This window comes from Nuphar pumila, chromosome 3 (assembly GCF_984573655.1).
Source record: "Nuphar pumila chromosome 3, dmNupPumi1.hap1.1, whole genome shotgun sequence".
NCBI classification, from domain to species: Eukaryota; Viridiplantae; Streptophyta; class Magnoliopsida; order Nymphaeales; family Nymphaeaceae; genus Nuphar; species Nuphar pumila.
In genome coordinates, this window is record NC_143251.1 from 14,330,439 (window position 1) to 14,342,832 (window position 12,394).

The window sequence follows — 12,394 nt, forward strand, 5'->3', positions numbered from 1 at the left end:
AATTGCTGGTACAAAGTATATTAGCCTTTTGTTGTATTTAGCTGGGATAAGGCTGATTTGAAGGGACATGGGGTCATGGAGATTAGCCATTTTACGGCATATATTCTGATTTAATGTGGGGTCAGGTAATAGCTTGTATTAAGTATATTAGCCTTTTGTTGTATTTAGTTGGGATAAAGCTGTTTTGAAGGGATGTGGGGTCAGGTAGATTTGCATGGACATGGGATAGGGCAGATTTGCATGGGATAGGGTTTATTTTATGGATATTATAGCAACGAGATAGGGCTTATTTTATGGTTATTATAGCCACTTTGCGATTAATGTATTTTAAACCAAGGATGTCAAGTCTCTCAGAATACTTTGCTATAGCATTTCTTTTAAACCTATAAGTTAACGGCGGGTTTAACAACTGAATACTTTGCTATGGCATTTCAACCAATAATAAATGCCATACAAAATACTTTATAATTGCAAATTGCTATTGCTTTTAGCCTCCCAAGAGGTCATTAGTATTAGTGTAGGGCAAATTATCATGGTAATGGTCATAACTCTTGGATTATAAGCTATTTCTATAACCTCAAGCCATAAAATTTTTAATCGTATTTTCTTTATCATTTTTCATATTCCTTGTATCAATAAAAAAGATTGACAAGAAATTCACCCAAGACAATATCCTCTATCTTTAACTTTCATAGAGTTTATACCCTAATTATCCCTCTGAAGAGTATCATTCTAAAAGGGGTATTTATATACCCACCATAATATCCTTTTCCTCTCTGAAGAGTATCATTTAATGAGGGGCATTTGAGCAAACTATGTTGAACACACAGATGCAACCTACACCCATACTTTCTACTATGTGGTGCAGGTGCACTTTGTGCCCCTATCGTTGCAAATTATAAAATATGTGTAAAAAAGAATGGGAAAAGTATTTAAATAATAAATGATATTTTTATATCGAGGTGTTGATGATGAAAACATAAATACCATGATAAAATCATAAAAATGTAGAAAAATAAAAGCATCCCAATATTTTCTAAGATATCCTGATGTTATGGCTGCATAAAACAGCTGATGCATTTATAAGATTAGAAAATATGTGTAGAAAAATAATAAAATATATAAATATGTAAAAAACTAATGCTATTTTTGTCCCAAGATATTGTCCCAAAGCTATAAATATAGTCGGTACGGTCTCCAGATAAAAATAGCATTTTTTTTACATATATCAAGATAAAATCACAAAAGAAATGGAATGAGATAGATGGATGGTTAAGTCGCAGTATCATAACCGAGGGAGTCTCTGCTTCGAATCCCATGGGGCTTATTAGCTTATTCCCCCAAAGTTGCCTATTAAAAAAACAACAAAGTTGTAAAAGTTTTTGAGCAATAAAAAGATCACACTCTTTTAAAACTATCTCGATATTTTGCCCGTTCCAAACGGCTGACAAAAAAAACATCACGATATTTTCACTATATTTTTAAAAATATCGCTATATTTATCACACCGAGTATCAGATAACCCTTCCCAAAGCAAACGATAGCCAACTCTGAGTGGTCTGGGCGGGCCCCACCGAACCCGAGGTCGGCTTGGAATCTTTGGTGGTGGGTCCCTGGTTCCTGAACACGATCACGGCGGCGTAGAAAGCATTGGAAATCTCTCATACCGCCTGAAACTTCTCAGATTTTTCCTCTCAGTGCCTCTTTTTTGTTCATTTCATCGAAAGAGGCCTGGGTTTGAACTGAAACCAATTGCATCTTTTTGTTTATTTTTTTTTCTGAAGAGGCGTCTTTGGAAGTCTGAAGTTTCCCTTCGTACAATGAGATTTAAAATAATCAAGTATTTAATTATATTTATGTTATTATATCAGTATCAATTACGGAAACCTTGTGGGGGCTGGGACAGAGACAGAGAGGGGTTAAAAGAAAAAATATAAAAAAAGAACCGCTTGAAAAGGAAGAGGGGAAGGGGAGAGGTGGCTTCGTTCGGGAAGGCAGAGAGAGAGAGAGAGAGAGAGAGAGAGAGAGAGAGGAGCTTGGTCTTCACTGTTTCTTGTATTAAACAAAAAGAGGGAGAAGAGGAGAGCCTTGAGGGAGAGAGGGGGAAGACTCTCTCTCTCTCTGCGTTTGGTGCTTCCCGAGGCGCTGTGGATCATCGGAACCCTAACTCCTCTTTCTCAGGCAACTCCTCTCTCTCTCTCTATGATTAGAGAGGGATCTTGATTTCTGTTAGAAGCCCTAATGTGCTGAATTGAAATTTCTTTTCTGTTTTTTTTTTTAAGTTGGTGTATTCATGTTTGTTGTGATTGTGTTGTTTGAATGAATTTGGTTGCTTGATATTAATGAGGTGGGATGTTGCATATTTTTTAAGTTTTTGATCTCATTTGGCTCTTTGCGCGTGATTTATGGTCGAATGTGAAACGTGGATACCAAAGTTGGAGTGAGTGAAGGCGATTGTGCGTAGAGTTCGGGGATGAATGCGTTGGCTCCACATTGCGGATTTTCTTTTCGGTGGTTTTTTTTTCTGGATTTTGGATTTTCTTGAGTTTGGATGTGATTTTGGTTAGGATTGGTCATCAAGAATTTTGTGGATTTGGATTGTTTTTTATGTGTTGAGATGCACGTCGTGGGAAATTCTAGGTGGGCATGGACTTCTGCCCTCTGCCCAACATGGTGATCGGGTAGTTTGTGGAGTTGTTGAAATCAAATGGTATTTATTGGTTTTTGTGAAACTTGAAGTTTGTAGGCATAGGGAGTCAAGGACTGGTGATATTATTTCATCCAATGTTCGTGTGGTCTCTGTATCATGAGGCAATTAGGATAGCAACAAATATTTTTTGAGATGAAGATGGTAAACAACTACGGTAGTGGTTTGTCCTCATACGTGTTACATAAAGTAGAAACTGAAATTGCAAAACTAGAAACATGGATTAATAGCCTGTGGAAGTTTTCTTGATGGTAAGAGCATATGGAAATGGTACTAACAAAAGTGATTTATGAATGGAGGCAATGCGGAAGAAGTACTTGAGCAAACCAGTTCTTTTTCTATGGGAGAAATTGGATATGCCCACTTATCTACGGGAATGGGATAAGCTGGAAGATCACATGGTGCTTTATAATGTATTATCCCACCGTATGTCTTTTCTGTAGCCAAATGGATATGTTCAAGAAGCCTTCAGTGGTGAGTTGCCATGGAGAAATACCCTAAATGGCACAATCTACCCATCTGTCGACCTGCTTGAAATTTGAAATTGCTCAAAATTTCGAGAATAGTTAATATCACAATTGCTTACATAGCGTTATATGCTTCAAAAAGGGTGTGCTTTGTGACTAGTTTTGTATGGCTTGTGCCTAGGCAGAAATACCTTTTTGCATATATGTATTTTGGTAAGCAAGCAAGGTTCTTGTTCTTCTTCTTCTCCTCCATTTTTTTTCAAAGCTTGCAAGTGGGGTTATTGAATTCCATGCAAATGGTTAACTAATGGTTTTGAGTTTTTTCCTACCAAAGCATTTAATTTTGGGGATTGGGGAAAAAGTAATTTTTGTAATTGATGCAAAAACACATGTCCACATGCAATAAAAATGTGAAACTTGGTACATGTTTTTTATTTTAACTGCTTGTCCACTTATTGATGTTTTCCTGTGTTGTAAAAGATTAGTCATACAAATTTTATATGCATGTTCGGTTATATATATAAATGAATGTAGATGCATTGTGATATTTCACCTAAGCTTTTTAGTCACTTGACTCACTTCTTTCCACAGTTATATGCAATGGTGTCTGATAATTTCATGTTCTCATCTTGATTGCCATATACAAATAACTACATCTCACATCAGCATGACTGGTCTCCATATCTGCCCTTACAGTAGCTTTGGTACTCAACATAGTCAGCTCTTCTGTTTCAATTTTTTTTTCAAAGAAGATGTTGATTCCAACTTTATCCATGTTCTATTATTATTGCCACAAAAATGGGGAAATTGGTCAAAATATGCTGGATGTTATAGAATTACTGGAAAATAACAAGTACTAAAAGTGTCAAAAAATTACCTAATGGAGAGTGTTAAATTGAATAATTTCATCTTTTTCTTGTTTCCTTATTTAGCTAAAGAGTTGTATTCTCATCTTTGATATTGCAATTAGTGTCCAACTCCAACGGCCCTAGTTTTGTCTTGAAGAGTTTGACCAAAGCGGGGAAATGACTGTACCTTTTATGTTACACTTTAATATTAAACTGTCGTCCAAGCAAGGAAAGGAAATGGGAAAAAGAATTAAAAAGAAGAAGAAGAAATTCTAACATTGTATTGATATTCCCATGACATAAAGCTGATTATATCTCATCTTAAATTAAAACACCAATTTTAATAGCATTTATCTTTTTCTTGAAAGCTTTTCACAAACTTCTCAAAGTTTCTTTTTTCCCTCCCTCCTCTTGCATTTACTCTTTTATTTTTTCTATATTCAATACAAAGTCATTGAAATGAAAGTGAAATAGTGTGGTCAGACATAACACTTATTGCTCGATTCAGTATCCAGTTAGAAGGATGGACAAATGGAAAAATATATTAGTCAAAAGAGGTCGAGATAGGCCTAAGAAGACTTGGATGGAGATGATAGGAAAGGATATGAATGCTTTGAACCTCACCGAGGACATGGCATTGGATAGAAATGATTGGAGGAGAAGGATTCATGTGTAGGACCCAAAATGATTTTCTTTTTTGGTTCATATCGCCGACCCCAATTGTTTTGGGATGAAGGCGTAGTTGTTGTTGTTGTTGCTCGATGCAGTATCCAGATGTCATGATTCATCTCAATATCTCATCCTTGCTCTATCAACACCATACATTTTGAACTCAATTTGTTTCATGATGTAGAAAGCTGGTTGATTGAAAGCTTAATTGAGAATATGGTGTGAATTATTTTTAGACACATGATACCAAATTGACTGCTGCTAGGATTCTTACACACATGACATGCATAAATTCTCAATTCTCCTATGTATTCTATTATATAATTGAGTATTTTTAGTATAATCAGTCATTTATCCCTTCTTTGCATGATAGTAATCATATCTTATGTTTTGGATTTATCTTCTTTCCTCAAAATGCTCCAACAGCTTGAGGGAAACTTGAAATCATGGCACATTTCAGTTTATCATAATATTATGATGGTGTCTTCTTGTGAATGTTCCAAATGGAATTTCATTCTTTTCATCTTTTAAGATTTATTGCTTTCTATTTTAAAATTTTGGCAAGTGATTCTGATAATTTCCTAAGAATAGATGCATCTTCAAATTGTTTTTTGAGGAAAAACATTGGTATTATTATTATCATGATGCTTTGATATTGGTCCTTTTGTACATGCAGGCACACAGTATTTTTTTTTTTATATAATGGAAAACCTACTTTATAGGATGCTGGCTTGCATCAAGCAGACAACATAAAACTTTGAGTATGTAGGTCTATGCAGTTACTTCCAGTGATGTGTTCTTACAAGAACATCAAGCAGATTTGAACCACCATAAGGTGGTAAAACGCCATGTGGAAAAGCTTTTTGAAATTTTATTATTTTAACCTCCTTAATGACACATATCAAAGTATACTTTGGTCATTAGGAGAAAAAAAAACTTTAATAAAGAACAAACATATCCAAAGTACCCAGTAAGTAATGGATGAGATGCGATACATCAGCCAATAAACATCACAAGGTCTGTTGGTGATTGGAAGGGCAAAGTTTCTGAGGAGGGGTTCAAACTGACTCCACTTGCCTCTCTTTGTCTTATAGACACTAAAAAGAAAAAAGACTTTCTAAAGCTCCTCCCAATGTGGCTCTTAAGAAAGGTTTAGAAGCTACTTGTTATGCTTTTCAAACAAAGCCCCAGATTCTATATTTGCTAGTTTTGTTTTTCTGTATGAGAACAAATTCAATGTCAGACAGACTTTATGGAAAAGAATGATGTCATTTCTCTTTATGCTCTGTCTTACCACATCAAGAGGGAGGGAGTCTTTCTCTCTCTGTGTGTGTGTGTGTGTGTGTGTTGGGAAGAGGGGGGTTGCGTCAAGTGGGCTGTGAGGAACGGATGTTCTAGAAAACTAAAAGTATTGTGTTTATGTGTACTCTCTCTCATTTTTATTCTTTTCTTTTGTCTGGGTGGGGGGCTGGAACATGTTCCAAATTCAATAGAGTAATTGATGTTAATTATTGAGATTTTTTCTTTAAGCTGTTGTGTTCTTCTTGGTGAGAATCAAATACTTTGCGTAATGAAAACAACAGATTGAAATGAAACTTGAAAAGTTTGCAAACTGTGTACATCAATAATTTTGGTCCAAGTCTGCACCTGTACAGTGTGAAGGAGAGGAGTTGTAAGCATGGTTGGCAAACTTGGCGAGTCAACTCGTGACTCGCCCGAGTTGTTTCGGATCGGGACCTGAGTTAAAAAAGTAGTATAACTTGGTTAGGACCAAACTCGGGTTGACTCGGCCGAGTCTTAACTACTATGTGAATGAAATGTCATTAACTAAAAAATGTTTTGGTAAAAGCATTAAACATGTTTTTCTAAAAATTCAGAACATTAACTAAAAGCATTAAAAACTTTCAATTTTCCAAAGCTAGATTTGAAAATAGAGAGTTACAGAGAGAGAGAGAGAATTAAGTGATAATATTTAATACTAAAATAATGATAATAAATAGACATTTAACCAAAATGAGACTTTTAATGCATCTAATTAACTCATGCAATTATCTATATTTTCTGAATTTTTTATGTTTAGAATATAAATATCATGATTACAATGTGATACTTACGTTTTATCAAGTACATTATGACATTTTGCAAATAACACACTATTTTTCAATTTCAAATAGTGAAAATGGCATTTTTTAATATTTTTAAAATATATTAATATATATAAATTTTTGAAGTTTTTTTATTACTATATATAATAAATCACACCTAATATGTTATTTTTTATTTTTTATCATAAATTACATACTTATTATTTATTTTTAATAATTTAAATAAAAATTCTTGACTCGCCCAAATCACCGAGTTGTATGTGACCGATTCGATACCAAGTCCCGTGAATGCCAACCATGGTTGTAATCATTTTCCATATGTACAGTTGTCCAGCTACAAACAAACATATTGAAGTAAGCTGCCCACTTCAGGGTGCACTCCTTCATATGTTGTTATAGTTATCAAATATCTAGGTTTGTCTCGTCTCCATAACTTGCATATTTCCTCACTGACTCATATATTGACTACCACATGTCAGTTTCCCAATAGTCACTTTGATACAGTTAGTCTAAGGGGAATGTTAACATTAGATATCATCATCATGCCTGGGGTTTGCATCTTTTTTTTCTTATAATCCTTGATATGGTTTAGTTGTATTTGTTCTGTACAAAGAGATGAAAGGGATGAGAGGTGTTCATATACAGTAATCTCTGTTGGTGAGTTAAGGTTTTTATATGCTTCCACTTTTTGAACATGAGCTGAAAACTCTGAAGTGGAGACGATGCTTAAGTTGAGGCATTTGTTTGTGAACTTGGTGATTACTTCATTCTTTTTGCCCCCTGACACTGTACCCATTTACTTCAGGATTAAGTTGCTTGGTAGAAGGATGGGGTCCAACGGGACTGATGAAGTATCAATACCCAGTGGGAAGGAGGCTGATTGCTCAGAAACCACTGTGGAGATCAAGATAAAAACTCTAGATTCTCAGACATATACTTTACGAGTTAATAAATATGTAAGACCATCTTCCTTTCGTTTTTTTTTACATTGAGATTGACAAAAGTATTTTATTGTTATAACTTTTCCGACTGCTGAAACTTTTCATATTGGCAATTTTGTAACACGTAGATGGTATGATGATCAAGAAAAATCTTGGGGCATTAAATGAGTCTTTCTTTCATGTTCGATTGTACTTGCATCTCTTCTTAATGCCATAAATGTTTGTGATGCTGATGTTAATCGTAAGCCTTTGTGCATTTCTTCCAACATGGGCATACCTTAAATGCACAGCCATTTGTGCAGGCTAATATCAAGCAGTAAGCACACATGGTTTTAGGGCAGAGCCCCTCAAAGTTTCCGTTTTGTAATTTTTGCATTTGGTTTTTCTGTTATTTCCCTTAAATTCTACTACGTAATATTTAATCCACAGTCACCATTCTACCCTTCCACAGTCACCATTCTACCCTTTCGTAAATCTACATACCTTTTTGTAGCCCCTCCTCCTTCCTTAACCTCTTCTCCGTTCACCCATTGGCTGCCCGCCTTTACTCCTACCCACTGCAAAATTGAAGGAACCTGCCAGAAATTACCGGCTACATTTTCATCAGGCTCAAACGCCTGAAAGATGAGGAGGTCATTCAGCCAGTTGTTTTTGTCTATGCCTACCTCACCCCCATCTCTCCAAACCCATTCCCTTATACAACACAGTCTCCTAATACCATTTCCCATGCCATTGTTGGCATAATTGTGCTGAGCAAGTCATACTATTTGCACTCATGCTCCAAAATGCCTCTGATTCTGTCGTAGCACAATATCCACCTCATGCAGAGACACAATAAGGTGCTCTACTCTTACATGCTTCCTTAGCTCTTCATAGTTACCTTTATAGGAGGGTCCATCTTGCATGCATCTCCTTTTCTTGGTATTGAGATAAGTATGAGCAGATTCCACCACCATCTATCCCTTAACCTTTCCACTCAACTCTGATAGCTCCCACTTTCTTTATCATCCCAAATTCATAATTCTGATAGATTCTTCTGTTAGAAAGTGACTTTGAATATTTTAGGTTCGATAATGAACCTATACACATGCACATTAAGTGCGAATATACCCACTTAAGGGAACAACACAAGCAAAGTGCTAATACATAAACCCATAAAAGGGATAAATATGACTTAAAGTCATAAGTTGAATATTATTGAAGAAATAGGAAGAAGAGGGTAAAAACCCTATACAATGGAGCATAAGCTCCTCCAAGGAGTGAGGGAATTACAAGGGGGAGACCCCTATTTATAACACAAGAGAGGAGCCACATAGAGGGCTCCCAAAGGAGTCGTTGGGAGCCCCCAACGACTCTTTGGGGAGCCTCCCTAGGTGGCGCACACCACAAAAAAGAGAAAAATAAAAAGGAAAAAATAAAAGGTAAAATTACAAAACATATTTCAAATGGAATATGCGTAAAACTATGAAATGTCTAAACTACCCCTATGCCTATAAATAGAGAAATATATATTATATATATATAATTAGGATAATACATATGCATATATACCATATATGAATATGTATTATCCTTTATATATATAAAATATATATAATATTACAAAGGTTGAATGATACATTTTAACACCCCCCCTCAAACTTTGCGTGGGGGAACGAAAAGATTGAAGAAAGCAGGAAGAAGACTCTTAAGGCTTCAAGAGCCTTCCGTACGAATGCCATTGCAAATGTCTTCCTCCAACGTCTTTAACGATGAGCACCTTCCATGATCTATCCAAGGTACTTCTTTTCCTCTTATCTTCAAGATCCTGATGAACAACAACAAAGAACAAGTAAAAAATATTTTTGCACTTTACTCAAATGGAACATTCCTAACAAGGTGCAAAAATTTATGCATAATAGGATAATTACTTTAGCATGAAAAGAAAAATTTAGAAAACCAAAGTTTCAAAAATCAAATATCATGTTAAAGATTGAGCGGAAACGAATTGCAAGAATGCATAATGCATCCATAAGGTCCAATATTGGACAACCACAACCCCGTAATGGGAAATAACAAAATGGTCCACTAAGGGACACCACAATAAGCCTATGAAGAGACATAAGCTACATATGCTTTATTGAATGAGGGCCTAAAATGCCATAATGAGCATATGCATATACTATCATGAAATGAATTAACACTTAAATAAATTCATTAATGAACATGCTCCAAAGATACTTTAGTCAAAATGAACACGGATGCAAATGTTCAAAAGCATGATGAATATGAACTTCAAGGGGCTTTATAATTTTAACACGCATAGATCAACAATAGAGTTTTTCACATCTTTAGGGAGAAGATCTATGTCAAACAAAGAAGCATGATTTGACTAAATATATTAAAGCATCCACCCAAGATTCAAAAATGAATATCATTTGAGATAAAAAACTCATTTTGCATATCAAATACAAAAGATGCCGAAAAACTGTAAGCACTTCATATATAGATTAAATGCTAAAATATCAATTTGATAAAAAACATATCATGGATATGATTCACTTGTATCTAAAAACACAAGTTATGAATGAAATTTTGCAATTTTCAATAGTAGTTTATCCACTACAAGCAACTACCTCATTAGTCTTCCAAAACCCATAAATCAAGTGTATAAGCTACTAGATCAAGAATATAAATAAAATGTCATTAAAGGCCAAATGACACACACTAAGGTGTGTAAAAATACCTCTTGTCTACATGTAATAATACTTGAAATGAGTGCATCAACGACAAGAACAAGAGAATACACGCCAACATGGACAACAAACATCTCTTGTCTACGTAAAAATACACTCAAGATCAAGTATGTTCAGCTACTAGAACAAGAGTATTAAGCCAACCATGGGCTAAAAACACAATAAATCTCTTGTCTACATAAAATGACACTTGAATTGAGTGAAAGAATCCAACCATGGGCATACAACTCAGCGACTAGAACAAGGACACAAATGCCAACATGGACTAAAGATCACACATCATGGTGTGAATCAATGTGCCTTGTCTACATATGATAACACTCAAGACAAGTGTGTTTAGCTACTAGAACAAGAGAAACCAAGTCAACAAAGGGCTACCAACACACAAAAATGTAATAAAATCCTTGTCTACATATGATGACACTTAGATAAGGGTTATAAAAGGAGAAGACTATTGAGGCAATAAAACTTGTAATGACAAACATATAAATAAAACCTTGAATCAAAAGAACGATATCCTTCAAAAAGAATACCCATAACAACAATATTTTGAAATAAATGTGTGAATATACACACACTAAGAACACTTGTGCACAAAAGCACAAAACACAAATGTGCAAATGCACTCATAAGATCCATAAACAATAAAAGGTTGGGAAATAATCCCCAAAACCTTGATTTTAATATACCTTAAGACATTTTAAGGTTTCAAACATCATATATCCATCACATTTATATATAAATAAGAGCATCCATAAGATCAATGGCCAACATTAAACTAGTGACACACTCATATACCAAATCATTCTAGAGTCCCAAGGTGCCCATAACTCACCTCAACCACCATCTATAATATGGCAAGTGGACAATCTAAAATGACATAACAAAGAGTGACACACTCATAATTAGAGATCATATACCAAATCATTCTAGAGTCTCAAGGTGCCCATAACTCATCTCAACCACCATCTATAATATGGCAAGTGGACAATCTAAAATGTCATAACACAAGGTGCCCATAACTCACCTTAACAACCATCTCTAATATAACAATAAGGCCATAAAAAAAGAATTTGATGCATCATATAACATGTGATGGATAAAAGATAAAATGTCATAAAAAGGCAATGAATTCTTAGGGAAAACAGTTTCCAAATATGTGGTTTTTACAAAGAGGGCCGATTCAAAGGTCCAACATAATTAATCACAACAATATGCCATATAACAATAATGATGCATATATACGAAATTATGTTCAATCATGATCATTATACAAAAAAAACTTTAATAAACACAACATGAAATATTTAAGCTATGTCATGTGTGAGAAAGGATTTGGAATAATCCAAGAAACAAATCAAGCCTTTATAATTTGCAATTATATGTATACCAAGATGCAAAATGACAATAATCTTAAACGTGCAAATTTAGGACAACATGTACTAAGATATTACAGAAGCATTTTAAAAGAAACAATCTTACAAGTCTATTAAGGGATAAAAACAAACACAAGCCCTAAAGAAGGCAATAAGAACATCCCTTTATTGAAAAGAGAGTACTATGTGAAAATGTCTATGATACCATGTGAAATTGTCTACGAAGAGACAATACGCATACAAGCATAAATACTTAAAAAAAAAGAAGTGCACGAAGGCACTCTCACAACACTTGAACACACTACGCAAAAAGCGTATAAATAATAAACATGCAATAATGCATGTATTTCATAAAAAGGAAGCAAGTGCTTGAGACTCTCAAGCTCTAATGCAATTTAAGACAAATAAGACCATATTATGGCCAATGTAGGCATCCTTAGAGATACAATCAAGAGGTTTTTGAAACCTTATGTGAAAAATATAAACAAATACGTTTGCATCATTAGAAGAAAATAAAAAAATAAATGAAATCTTTTATACCAAAGG

The 12,394-nt window shown here is 34.6% G+C and overlaps 1 protein-coding gene across 10 annotated transcripts in view; it reads left to right on the forward strand.

The window, feature by feature from the left end:
- Window positions 1-7,603: 7,603 nt before the first annotated feature.
- LOC149842066 (ubiquitin-like domain-containing protein CIP73) overlaps window positions 7,604-12,394 on the forward strand; it is a 33,004-nt gene continuing 28,213 nt past the window's right edge. For 8 of the 10 annotated variants that reach the window (XR_016430753.1, XR_016430752.1, XM_089998868.1 and 5 more), the window contains exon 1: window positions 7,604-7,752. Coding sequence is in view for 8 of the 10 variants with exons in the window: in XM_089998868.1 (XP_089854994.1) it covers window positions 7,624-7,752 (129 nt within the window). In the remaining 2 variants the exon portion in view is untranslated. The remainder of the gene's footprint in view (window positions 7,753-12,394) is intronic. The other 2 variants (XM_089998869.1, XM_089998870.1) reach the window with 1 other exon arrangement.